The 14644-nt window shown below is 45.2% G+C and overlaps 1 protein-coding gene across 1 annotated transcript; it reads right to left on the reverse strand.

The window, feature by feature from the left end:
• Nucleotides 1-12470: 12470 nt before the first annotated feature.
• Nucleotides 12471-14334, reverse strand: LOC136429566 (3 beta-hydroxysteroid dehydrogenase/Delta 5-->4-isomerase-like). The gene is made up of 2 exons (XM_066419399.1): nucleotides 14320-14334; nucleotides 12471-13894 (listed from the first exon to the last, which is right to left on the reverse strand). The coding sequence occupies exons 1-2, from the start codon at nucleotides 14332-14334 to the stop codon at nucleotides 13262-13264; spliced, it is 648 nt and encodes a 215-aa protein (XP_066275496.1). The 3' UTR covers nucleotides 12471-13261.
• Nucleotides 14335-14644: the final 310 nt, after the last annotated feature.

Here is a 14644-nt window from a genome sequence, read left to right on the forward strand (position 1 = left end):
GCCCATTCAAAGAAACCTGTTCCCTTACCCTAACACCTATGGTTAGGGTAACCTTTTAAAGTCTCATAACTCCATAAGATTGCACGATATCTGAAATCCGTTTTCAGTTTCAAACTCCTGGCCAAAAGACGTTTGAATGTGCCCAAGTTTGGCCCGTTTAAAGAAACCTGTTCCCTAACCCTAACATGCACCTAGCGTTAGGTTTAGGGTTAACTTTTAAAGTCTCATAACTCGATAACAAAGCACGATATTTGAAATCCGTTGTCAGTTTCAATATATTGGGCAAAAGACCTTTGAATGAGTCCAAGTTTGGCCCGTTTAAAGAAACCTGTGCCCTAACCCTAACCCTAACACCTGGGGTTAGGGTTAGGGTTAGGGTTAAATTTTCAAGTCTCATAACTCGATAACAACGCACGATATTTGAAATCCGTTTTCAGTTTGTAACTCCTGGCCAAAAGACCTTTTAAATGAGTCCAAGTTTGGCCCGTTTAAAGAAACCTATGCCCTAACCCTAACCCTAACACCTAGGGTTAGGGTTAACTTTTTAAGTCCCATAACTCGATAACAAAGCAGGATATCAAAATTCGTTTTCAGTTTGTAAGTCCTGGCCAAAAGACCTAGGGTTAGGGTTAGGGTTAACTTTTAAAGTCTCATAACTCGATAACAACGCACGATATTTGAAATCCGTTTTCAGTTTGTAACTCCTGGCCAAAAGACCGTTGGAATGAGTCCAAGTTTGGCCCATTCAACGAAACCTGTGCCCTAACCCTAACACCTAGGATTAGGGTTAACTTTTAAAGTCTCATAACTCGATAACAACGCACGATACCTGAAATCCTTTTTCAGTTTCAAACTCCTTGCCAAAAGATCTTTTGACTGAGCTCAAGTTTGGCCCATTCAACGAAACCTGTGCCCTAACCCTAACCCTAACACCTAGGGTTAGGTTTAGGGCTAATGTTTAAAGTCTCATAACTCAATAACAAAGCAGGATATCTGAAATCCGTTTTCAGTTTCAAACTCCTGGTCAAAAGACCTTTTGAATGAGCCCAAGTTTGGCCCGTTAAAAGAAACTTTTGCCTTAACCCTAGTACCTAGGGTTAGGGTTAACTTTTAAAGTCTCATAACTCGATAACAACGCACGAAATCTGAAATCCATTTTCAGTTTCAAACTCCTGGCCAAAAGACTTTTGAATGAGCCCAAGTTTGGACCGTTTAAAGAAACTTGTGCCCTGACCCTAACCCTAACACCTAGGGTTAGGGTTAACTTTTAAAGTCTCATAACTCGATAACAAAGCACGATATCTGAAATCCGTTTTCAGTTTCAAACTCCTTGCCAAAAGACCTTTTGAATGAGCCCCAGTTTCGCTCGTTTAAAGAAACCTGTGCCCTAACCCTAACCCTAACACCTAGGGTTAGGGTTAGGGTTAACTTTTAAAGTCTCATAACTCGATAGCAACGCACGATATCTGAATCCTTTTTCAGTTTCAAACTCCTGACCAAAAGACCTTTTGAAAGAGCCCAAGTTTGGCCCGTTTAAAGAAGCTTGTGCCTTAACCCTAACCCTAACCCTAACACCTAACACCTCCCCTAATGTCGTGTGTTCTCTTTTTCGTTTCCACATTGTATACAGACAAGGATACCCGAAAGCTTCGAAATGTATACCATTCGTCTTCTTTCTAAGAATTAAAAAGGACGGACAACGCAGACTTTTTTGCAGTAGTTTAGGCTGCACTAAGTAATTTTCATGGATGACATCCTTTCGAGACCCTAAATCTAATGCGAGAGCGCGAAAAAAAGGACGATCCTATCAGCAGTGCAAACATTTCTACTGCTGACAGGATGATCCTGCCAATAGCCTTAGGCTTTCGCGTGACGTGTTTTACGTTATTCTTACGCGATTTGTGGCACTGTCGTAACTCTTTGGTCATAGTTACAGGAAGCGGAATTTCTTGTTTTTTTCTGGGAACAGACCAAAATCAATGCGCGCGCGGACGTCATCCATAAAAATTACTTGTAGCAGCCTTATACTAAAAAAATCTTAACCCTTATACACCCGAGTGGGGTCATTTTTGACCCCTGGCATGAATTTTGATGTGCCATTTGAACATGTTTAATCGAAAAAAATTCCTTCCGTGACTTCGTCAGTAGGCATCTATTCTAACCCCTCCTAATTTTCTAGGGAGATTGGCACAATACTGTTGACATTATAGAGGACAGTCTGGAGTGATTCCACTGGGGTCATTATCGCCATGAAAAATTGAGATATAGTTTTGGGTGTTTCTGTCTGTGTGTGTGTGTGTGTGTGTGTGTGTGTGTGTGTGTGTGTGTATATGTGTGTTTCCGCACTACTGTAGACAGCATAACTCCTGAACCTCTTGATGGATTACGCTGATATTTGGTATGTGGGCCGGTGTTGTGAAGCCGAAGTTCAAGGTCGATTTTGGGCCCCCTGGTATGTGACCTTGGTACTGCAGCAGAAATTCCATTTTTGTATCTTTTGACCTGGATGGGCTATGGTCTTGGATTTTTGGTGGCAGATAGCTTGTGACGTAATGAAGACGTGGTGTAGGTTTGGGCCTCCTAGCAGCTTGCTCTGGAACTGCAGGGGCGTCATCGTGAAAATCTTCTAAGGAGAATAACTGAACAAAGTACTGATTTTGAGACCTGCCCTGTGTAACTCCTAAACTACTTATTGTATGACCATCAAATTTTCAGAGGATGATGCACATGTAAATTGATATTACCGTAATATCAATTTACATGTGCATCATCCATAACAAACTTTGTGTCATTATGACGTAATATGACGTCATAATTATATGACGTAATTTTATGTGGGTCCGGTTGCTTTTTAACATGTTCAATTTAGGTATTTTTGTCCAACACACGGTTGGCGACATAACGAAAAGGGGACAAACACCTAAAAACACGTCAAAAACCAAAGCTGCACCAAAACCGCACCACTGCTAGGTATGGAAAAGTCAAATGTGCCATGTCTTTCAAAATGTGGATGATATGGAATAAAGATTTATTCAAATTCATATATATTGACTGTACCATTTCATCATCACTTTCAATATTTTTCATGACCAATTATAACATATATCAGCACACTAGACACATATACTAGTCCTGTACCACCAAATGAGTTTTAAGCGTATCTAGACTGGACTCATTCTCCCCCCCCCCCACATCATAATTTCCAAACGGTATGGTGTATGATCAAATTTGCAGGGGGTGATAAGAATGTAAATATTAATCACTTGCAATAGAAAGTAAAACATCTCCGGAAACTGTGTATTTTTATTGGAATTACGGCCATTAAAGGTTCGTGTTTTAACGTTATTTCCTATGCGACGGCCTAATTGAAGTGTAAGACCATATACGCTAAAAGTCGGGATACATACGCTACAAGTCAGGGTACATACGTTACAGGTAGGGGTACAGACGCTACAGGTCGGGGTACATACGCTACAAGTCGTGGTACATACGTTACAGGTCGGGGCACAGACGATACAGGTCGGGGTACAGACGATACAAGTCGGGGTACAGACGCTACAAGTCGGGGTACATTCGCTACTAGTCGGGGTACACGTTGGGGTAAAGGTTTGGGTACGCTACAAGTCGGGGTAAAGGTTTGGGTATGGACCTTTCAAACTCCTTTGGATCCGTTGGAAAGGACCATTCAAACGCAACAAGTCGGGGTACATACGTTACAGGTCGGGGTGAAACCCTAACAGGTCAGGGTGCAGCCGCTACAGGTCGGGGTACAGACGCTACAAGTCGTGGTACATACGCTACAAGTCGTGGTACATACGTTACAAGTCGGGGTACAGACGCTACAGGTCGGGGTACAGACGCTACAGGTCGGGGTACAGAAGTTACAAGTCGGGGTACTGACGCTACAAGTCGGGGTACATACGTTACAGATCGGGGAACAGACGCTACAGGTCGGGGTACAGACACTACAGGTCGGGGTACAGACCCTACAAGTCGGGATACATACGCTACTAGTCGTGGTATATGGTCTCATGCATGATTTACTCCGCGTTTTGATGCCCAAAGAGTGCGGACTCAAAAAAAATTAGACCCTGAAGGCATATGTTTCAGTCGATCATAAATTACCTTCGATCGATCCCACCTGATATACAAAGCATTTGAGATGGAAGCTTGTTCATGTCTGACAGGATAAGGCAGGAAAGTCTCGGCATCCAAGCGATTGTCGGACTTACATACCTTTCAGACCTAAGTACTACGGTCGGGCTCTATCGGCACCGGAGAGCGTCTTGCGGCTGGTAGGTAATTTCAGATTTAAATGCCATTAAATATCACTTCCTCAGGATATATTTTGGTGACATTTTGTTCATCGTCTAAAGAACGTTTGTGATTGCAACAGAAAGTAAAACATCTCCGTTAAGTCTTTATTTTTATTGGAATTACGGCCATGAAAGGTTCGTGTTTCAACGTTATTTCCTATGGGACGGTCCAATTACTGTGTGAGAGCATATACGCTACAAGTCGGGATACATACGTAACAAGTCGGGGTACAGACGCTATAGGCCGGGGTACAGACGCTACAAGTCGGGGTACATACGTTACAGGTCGGGATACAGACGCTGCAGGTGGGGGTACATACGCTACATGTCGGGGTACATACGCTACAAAGCGGGGTACAGGTTGGGGTAAAGGTTTGGGTACGCTACAATTCGGGATAAAGGTTTGGGTACGGACCTGTCAAACTACCTTATATCCGTTGGAAAGGACCATTCAAGCGCAACAGGCCGGGGTACATTCGTTAAAGGTCGGGGTACAGTCGCTAAAAGTCGGGGTACAGACGCTACGGGTCGGAGAAAAGACGCTAGAGGTCGGGGTACAGACTCTACAAGTCGGGGTACATACGCTACAAGCTTAAATAAGGGTACACACGTTACAGGTCGGGGTACAGACGCTACAGGTCGGGGTACAGACGCTACAGGCCAGGGTACAGACGCTACAGGTCGGGGCACAGACGCTACAGGCCAGGGTACATAAGCTACAACTACAAGTAAGGGTACATACGCTACAAGTCGGGGTACATACGTTACAGGTTGGGGTACAGACCCTACAGGACGTGGTACAGACGCTACAAGTCGGTGTACAGACGCTACAGGTCGGGGTACAGACTCTACAAGCGGGGTACATACGCTACAAGTTGGGGTACATACATTACAGGTCGGGGTACAGACGCTACAGCTCGGGGTACAGACGCTACAAGTCGGGGTACAGACGCTTCAAGTCGGGGTACAGGTTGGGGTTAAGGTTTGGGTACGCTACAATTCGGGGTAAAGGTTTGGGTACGGACCTTTCAAACTACTTTATATCCGTTGGAAAGGACCATTCAAACGCAACAGGCCGGGGTACATACGTTAAAGGTCGGGGTTCAGACGCTACAAGTCGGGGTACAGACGCTACAGGTCGGGGTACAGACGCTAGAGGTCGGGGTACAGACTCTACAAGTCGGGGTACATACGCTACAACTACAAGTAAGGGTATATACGTTACAGGTCAGGGTACAGACGCTACAGGTCGAGGTACAGACGCTACAGGCCAGGGTTCATACGCTACAGGTCGGGGTACAAACTCTACAAGTCGGGGTACATACGCTACAACTACAAGTAAGGGTACATACGCTACAAGTCGGGGTACATACGTTACAGGTTGGGGTACAGACCCTACAGGACGTAGTACAGACGCTACAAGTCGGTGTACAGACGTTACCAGTCGGGGTTCATACGCTTTAAGTCTGGGTACAGGTTGAGGTAAATGTTTGGGTACGCTACAATTCGAGGTTAATGTTCGGGTACTGACCTTTCAAACTACTTTGGATCCGTTGGAAAGGACCATTCAAACGCAACAAGTGGGGTACATACGTTACAGGTTGGGGTACAGACGCTACAGGTCGGGGTACAGACGCTAATGGTCGGGGTACAGACGCTACAGGTCGGGGTACAGACTCTACAAGCGGGGTGCATACACTACAAGTCGGGGTACAGACGCTACAGGTCGGGGTACATACGTTACAGGTCGGGGTAAAGACGATACAGGTCGGGGTTCAGACGCTACAAGTCGTGGTAGATACGATACAGGTCGGGGTAGAGACGCTACAGGTCGGGGTACAGACGTACAAGTCGGGGTACAGACGCTACACGTCGTGGTACATACGTTACCGGTCAGGGTAGAGACGCTATCAGTCGGGGTACAGACGCTGGAAGTCGGGGCACATACGCTTCAAGTCGGGGTACAGGTTGGGGTAAAGGTTTGGGTACGCTACAATTCGGGATAAAGGTTTGGGTACGGACCTGTCAAACTACCTTATATCCGTTGGAAAGGACCATTCAAACGCAGCAAGTCAGGGTACATACGTTACAGGTCGGGGTACAGACGCTACAGGTCGGGGAACAGACGCTACAGGTCTGTGTACAGACGCTAGATGTCGGGGTTCTTACGCTACAAGTCGGGGTACACACGCTACAAGTCGGGGTACATACGATACAGGTCGGGGTTCAGACGCTACATGTCGGGGTACAGACGCTATAAGTTGATGTACAGACGCTACAAGTCGTGGTACATACGTTACAGGTCGGGGTAAAGACGCTACAGGTCGGGGTACAAACGCTACAAGTTGGGGTACAGACGCTACGAGTCTTGGTACAGGTTGGGGTAAAGGTTTGGGTACGCTACAATTCGGGGTAAAGGTTTGGGTACGGACCTTTCAAACTACTTTGGATCCGTTGGAAAGGACCATCTAACGCAACAAGTTTGGGTCATATGTTACAGGTTGGGGTACATACGCTACAGGTCGGGGTACAGACGCTACAGGTTGGGGTACAGACGCTACAGGTCGGGGTACATACACTACAAGTCGTGGTACATACGTTATAGGTCGGGGTAAGGACGCTTAAGGTCGGGGTACAGACGCTACAAGTCGGGGTACATACGCTACAAGTCTGGGTTTCAGGTTGGGGTAAAGGTTTGGGTACGCTACAATTCTGGGTTAAGGTTTGGGTACGGACCTTTTAAACTACTTTGGATCCGTTGGAAAGGACCATTCAAACGCAACAAGTCGGGTTACATACATTACAGGTCGGGGTAACGACGCTACAGGTCGGTGTACAGACGCTTCAAGTCCGGGTACTTACGCTACAGGTCGTGGTAGATACGTTACAGGTCGGGGTACAGACGCTACAGGTCGAGCGGGGTACAGACGCTACAAGTCGAGGTGCATACGCTACAGGTCTGGGTACAGGTTGGGGTAAAGAGTTGGGTACGCTACAATTCAGGGTATAAAGCTTTGGATACGGACCTTTCAAACTATTTCGGATCCGTTGGAAAGGACCATTCATACACAACAAGTCGTGGTGCATACGTTACAGGCCGGGGTACAGACACTATAGGTCAGGGCTCAGACGCTACAAGTCAGGGTACAGACGCTACAAGTCTTGGTACAGGTTGGGGTAAAGGTTTGGGTACGCAACAATTCGGGGTAAAGGTTTGGGTACGGACCTTTCAAACTACTTTGGATCCGTTGGAAGGGACCATCTAAACACAACATACATCGGGGTACATACATTACATGTCGGGGTACAGACGCTACAGGTCGGGATACAGACGCTACAAGTCGGGGAACAGACGCTACAGGTTGGGGTACAGACGCTACAAGTGGGGGTAATACGATACAAGTGGGGGTACAGGTTGGGGTAAAGGTCGGGGTACAGACGCTACAAGTCGGAGTACATACGCTACAAGTCGGGGTACATACGGCACAGGTCGGGGTGCAGACGTTACAGGTCGGGGTACAGACGCTACAGGTTGGGGTACAGACGCTACACATCGGGGTACATTCGATTCAAGTCGGGGTACAGGTTCGGGTAAAGGTCTGGGTACCCTACAATTCGAGGTAAATTAAGATTTGAGTACGGACCTTTCAAACTACTTTGGATCCGTTGGAAAGGACCATTCAAACGCAACAAGTCGGGGTACATATGTTACAGGTTGGGGTAGAGACTCTAGAAGTCGGGGTACATACGCTACAAGTTTGGGTACATACATTACATGTCGGGGTACAGACGCTAGAGGTCGGGGTACTGACGCTACAAGTCGGGGTACATAAGGAACAAGTCTTGGTACATACTTTACAGGTTGGGGTTCAGACGCTACAGGTCGGGGTATAGACGCTACAAGTCGGGGTACAGACGCTACAAGTCGTGGTACATACGTTACAGGTCGAAGTACAGACGCTACAGGTCGGGGTACAGACGCTACAAGTCGGGTTCAAGACGCTACAAGTCTTCGTACAGGTTGGGGAAAAGGATTGGGTAAGCTACAATTCGGGGTAAAGGTTTGGGTACGGACCTATCAAACTACTTTGGATCCATTGTAAAGGACCTTTCAAACGCAACAAGTCGGGGTACATACGTTACAGGTCGGGGTACAGACGCTACAGGTCGGTGTAAAGACGCTACAAGTCCGGGTACATACGCTACATGTCGTGCTATATATGTTACAGGTCGGGGTACAGACGCTACTGGTCGGGGTACAGACGCTACAAGTCGGGGTACTGACGCTACAAGTCGGGGTACAGGTTGGGGTAAAGAGTTGGGTACGCTACAATTCAGGGTATAAAGCTTTGGATACGGACCTTTCAAACTAATTCGGATCCGTTGGAAAGGACCATTCATACGCAAAATTCGTGGTGCATACGTTACAGGCCGAGGTACAGACACTATAGGTCGGGGTTCAGACGCTACAAGTCAGGGTACAGACGCTACAAGTCCAGGTACAGGTTGGGGTAAAGGTTTGGGTACGCTATAATTCGGGGTAGAGGTTTGGGTACGGACCTTTCAAACTACTTTGGAGCCGTTGTAAAGGACCATTCAAACCCAACAAGTCGGGGTACATACATTACAGGTCGGGGTAATGACGCTGCAGGTCGAGGTACAGACGCTACAAGTCGGGGTACAGACGCTACAGGTCGGGGTACAGACGCTACCTGTCGGGGTACAGACGCTACAAGTCGGGGTACATACGCTACAAGTCGGGGTACATACGGTACATGTTATGGTACATACGTTACAGGTCGGGGTACAGACGCTACAAATCGGGGTACAGACGCTACAAATCGGGGTATATACATTCAAGTCCGGGTACAGGTTGGGATAAAGCTTTGGGTACGCTACAATTCGAGGTAAATAAAGGTTTGGGTACGGACCTTTCAAACTACTTTTGATCCGTTGGAAAGGACCATTCAACCGCAACAAGTCGGGGTACATACGTTACAGGTCGCTGTACAGACGCAACAGGTCGGGGTACAGACGCTACACGTATGGGTACAGACGCTACGAGTATTGGTACGTGTTGGGGTAAAGGTTTGGGTACTTTACAATTCGGGATAAAGGTTTGGGTACGGACCTTTCAAACTACTTTGGATCCGTTGGAAAGGACCATTCAAACGCAACAAGTCGGGGTACATATGTTACAGGTCGGGGTACAGACGCTATAGGTCGGGGTACAGACGCTCCATGTCGGGGTACAGACGCTACAGGTCGGGGTACTTACGCTACAAGTCGTGGCACATACGATACAGGTCGGGGTACAGACGCTACAGGTCGGGGTACAGACGCTACAAGTGGGGACACATACGCTAATAGTCTGGGTACAGGTTGGGGTAAAGGTTTGGGTACGCTACAATTCTGGGTTAAGGTTTGGTCACGGACCTTTCAAACTACTTTGGATCTAGCCTGGAATCCATCCTATTTAGCTTCCGGCCGCTACCCAAGCTCCGCTGCTTGGGTAGCGGCCGGAAGCTAAATAGGATGGATTCCAGGCTACTTTGGATCCGTTGGAAAGGACCATTCAAACGCAACAAGTTGGGGTACATATGTTACTGGTTGGGGTACAGACGCTAAAGGTCGAGGTACAGACGCTACAAGTCGGGGTACATACGCTACAAGTCGGGGTACATTCGCTACAAGTCGTGGTACATACGTTACAGGTCTGGGTAAAGACGCTAAAGGTCGAGGTACAGACGCTACAAGTCGGGGTACATACGCTACAAGTCGTGGTACATACGTTACAGGTCGGGGTACAGACGCAACAGGTCGGGGTACAGACGCTACAAGTCAGGGCACCAACGCTACAAGTCTGGTTACATACGTTACAGGTTGGCGTACAGACGCTACAGGTCAGGGTACAGACGCTACAAGTCGGGGTACATACGCTACAAGTCGTGGTACATACGTTACAGGTCGGGGTACAGACTCTACAGGTCGGGGTACAGACGTTACAAATCGGGGTACATACGCTACAAGTCGTGGAACATACGTTACAGGTCGAGGTTCAGACACTATAGGCCAGGGTACAGACGCTACAGGTCGGGGCACAGACGCTACAGGCCAGGGTACATAAGCTACAACTACAAGTAAGGGTACATACGCTACAAGTCGGGGTACATACGTTACAAGTTGGGGTACAGACCCTACAGGACGTGGTACAGACGCTACAAGTCGGTGTACAGACGCTACAGGTCGGGGTACAGACTCTACAAGCGGGGTACATACGCTACAAGTCGTGGAACATACGTTACAGGTCGAGGTTCAGACACTATAGGTCGGGGTTCAGACGCTACAAGTCAGGGTACATAGTTGATAGTTTCAAGACTTAACAAAATAAACATATATTTTCATCAACATCCAAATTTGGTCATTTTCTACGTCTAGTTGTCTACATGATAGTATTACACAATGTTAATGACATCACAATCAATAGTTCATGTGAAAGGCATTTGCTTCATTATTTTTGTCACTGCAATTTGCTGTAAACTTTCTCTTTTCATAGTCAGTTTCATCCAAAAGCACCAAAGAACTGCACAGTGGATGTTGTAATAATCTTGATAATCACCAGATGTCGCTGTATACTAACCTCCAAGCATTGAGTGTAGTTGTAGAAGTGGCACTAGTAAGATTGCCTTTAATGCAGTTGCAAAAGTGATGCTAGTGTGGTTGCCTTAAATGTAGGTGTAGAAATGCACTTCATGAATACAGGAATAAAATTCTTGTTGCCTGTTCTGTTGCTTCACTACTTGTTTGTTATTGTATTTAGTAATTTTGTTTGTTTTTGCTCATCTTATTTGTTTTTTCGTGCTCTCACATTAGATGTGGAGCCTGCCTTGGATGCCATCCATGAAATTCACTTCACTTTTTGCAAGCTTTTTCTGAGAACCCTTCTTTTTAAGAACAGGGGTCCACATTTCCTTGGATCAAGTTACTATCACACTTTGAAAACTGTTGGATCAGAAGGTCCGGTGTTCGAATTGCAGCTCATCCTACTTGTACAGGAAATGGCTGCTTCCCCTAGAACGGATTGCTTAACCATGGTCCACTATTCATGTTGTATTTGTCAAAAAGAGAGAGTGTAATTTACCAAGTACATTGGGTGAAATGGTAGCTGTTCCTGAAAGCAAGCTTGATTGAGATAAATATTCATTTCAATTTTTTTTTCAGAAGAAAAATTTAATTTTGGATGCTCTCTCCATCTTGTACCACGTCGACACTATGTGAAAAGCTTGTTTGCTGACAATGTTACAAAATACAGCTTTTAAACTTGGAGAATTTTGGTAACGGTAAGGTCAAAGTTGAAGGAAAATCCTTCCAAACACTAGACTTCCAGTGGCTTATGTATTTTTTTCAATTATATCCCTGACTACATAGTCCTCTTGTCTTTGACTACATAGTCCTCTTGTCTTCAAGCATTTCAAGCAAAAGTAGTGTCTGACTACAGTTTAGATTAACAGTCATGCATTACCTGAACACAGCTTGGCCATTATTACTTCTAGATGAAATAGCTTATTCAATTCAACAACTGTTAATTAACCAACCAACAATGTTTCATTTTCTTCATCAATACAGATAACATATTTCTTGTCATTGGTTTTGCTGTTGACAAATTCTTCATACATTATATTTTCTATGATAGGCATGAAGGTTGCCTTTGGAATTTCAGAACGCTCCCTTTCCTTTGACTAATTCCAAAGGCAAACCTTCATGCCTATCATAGAAAATATGATGTATGAAGAATTTGTCAACAGCAAAACCAGTGACAAGAAATATGTTATCTGTATTGATGAAGAAAATGAAACATTGTTGGTTGGTTAATTAACAGTTGTTGAATTGAATAAGCTATTTCATCTAGAAGTAATAATGGCCAAGCTGTGTTCAGGTAATGCATGACTGTTAATCTAAACTGTAGTAATATACATGTATATACCTGTTCAAAGCTTGTGCAAAGAATGTGCAATAAACATTGTAGACAAATATTTACTAACTCATTCCCAACTAACTGACTACTACCAGAACATTGGCGAATCACCCTCGACCATTATACGACCAAAATCAAAGAAGAACGCTAAAATCTTTTGAAGCTAACCGTGATCCAGATTTGATGTCTCAGTAATGTTCTTTATTTTCTATTTTTTATGTTTTTATTGCATTTCACAAAATGAACAACACATAATACAAACAAGAGTAAATCAAAGTACAGGAAAATGAACATAGGCCACGGATCCAAAATAATAAGTAAAGGTGGAAACAGAAATTGGCTACTTGTAAATATAAGTAATATCCAAAATAATAGTAATAACAGCCTCATTGGCAAATAAATATAACAAAATCAGTATCAACCAAAGATAACAAAATATTGAAATTAAACAGACAACATAGAAAAATGGATTATTTTGATTAAAAACGAAAATGACCCCCCTTTTCACTGAACATTTCAATTCATGAGAGTGTTGGCAATCGGTCGGGGATTAGTCGGGGAGAGATTCGGCAGTGTGTGGCTAGAAACCCGGATGGTCGGGACTAGGTTAGACCCAGTCTTTGACTGTCCTAATGTAAGTAGTACTTCTGAACAGAAGTGTCATCTGTGCGATACCTTAAACAACTAGTCTCTTTCTCAGATAAACAATGCCATATCCAATCATCACGGATATCTGCTACGATACCTGGCAATACTGGTTGATCTGCCTCTAGATGTTATCCTATCATAAAGATTTGTCACTTTTCAGGAAAGTGTAAACAACAAGATCAAAGAAAAAGTTCAACGTGTAAGCAGCAATTTACAGATTCCTCGTGATTCATGACATGAAATAAGAATATTAGAATATTCATTTCTTACAAATTTGAAAAAAAAAGACCATTGTGTGGTCGGAATTGGGCCCTTTTTAATACTACGCATCGGCTATACCACCCTGCTGCGATGCCCAGTATCCCACTATCCAATCCACCGTGCGCTTTTTGGCCTCTTCCCATGGTACCACGGGCTTGTACCCGAGATGCCTTGTGGCCTTGTCGTACCTCAGACACATGGTTGTGTTGCATACCAGGATGAGACCTGAGGTCCAGGGCGGCTGGAAGTTATACACAGGGGAGAGGACCCACCGAATAAACTCAAACACCAGCCCTAACGCATAAAGCACACGAATGGGTAAAAAGGGCCTTTCGTCCGGAGTAAAACCTATGGCCGTCAGGAAGTTCTTGCGGTGGTCTACGTAATTGTTAACGGGCGTGTCGTCGCTGATGAAGTACACCTGCCCGCCCACGACGTCGGGAGCGGCGACGAACTTGTCCAGGGTCAGTCGGAGGGCGTGAAGGAAGTTGTCCAGGTAGACGAAGGTGCATCGCATGGTCTTGTCGCTAGCAATGGCGTAGCTGGACTGCTTGTTTACGATCGCCCTCTCGATGTCCAAGAAGAGGTTCATGAGCCCCTCCCCGTACATGCCCATGGGCCGCAGGGAGCAGGTCCGGAGAGTCCTGCCCCCGGCCGTCCTCCTGCCGTCGTGCCGCAGCACCCTGTCCTCGGCCTGAAAAAACACTCTTGTCTTAATACAGAAGGGTTTAGAAACGTTCGCGCTAGAAAAAAAGACTTTTTCATGGGGATATTGTTTTTTGTGCATTTGCGTGTGTGTTTGCGTGTGTGTATGTTTGTTTCACCGTATACTTTAAGTCAGCATAACTGAAGAACGTGTACATGGATTGTAATGGTATTTGGTATGTGGGTAGTTGTTGGGAGGAGAAAGGTCATTGTCGATTTTGGGCCCCCTGGTATGTGTCACTGGAACTGCAATGGCGTATTTGTAAAAATCTTCTAAGGAGAATACCTGAAGAAAGGAACAACAGATTTTCATGTTATTTGGTATGCAGGTAGGTTGGACAGAGATGTACAAACTAAAATGCAAATGATGCAAATTGGGACTTAATTTGCATAAGTAATGAGGAATATCTAGACCTCCATTCGAGGCATGTGGTTGGAGGTCACACCTGTCACTTCTGTTCTAGTCTCAAATCTAGGACAAGAATTCCCCAGGTCCCAACAGCTTGTAATGAGGAAAATCTATACCTCCCTAATAAAACACATCATATATAAAACCAAATTCATGGAGATTTTGGGTCTTCAGACTCTTGTTTCTGATGTTTGAACCCAAAGCGAAGGTTGGAGCAAAGATTGTGATGCTATTTTATGTTATATCATTGTAAATGTATTATTCATTCAGTTTATCTCAAGTTATCCTTTTGTATTCTGTTTTGTAAAAATTAGTAAGGGCTCCCTTGGA

Source organism: Branchiostoma lanceolatum, chromosome 3, assembly GCF_035083965.1.
Source record: "Branchiostoma lanceolatum isolate klBraLanc5 chromosome 3, klBraLanc5.hap2, whole genome shotgun sequence".
Lineage (NCBI taxonomy): Eukaryota > Metazoa > Chordata > Leptocardii > Amphioxiformes > Branchiostomatidae > Branchiostoma > Branchiostoma lanceolatum.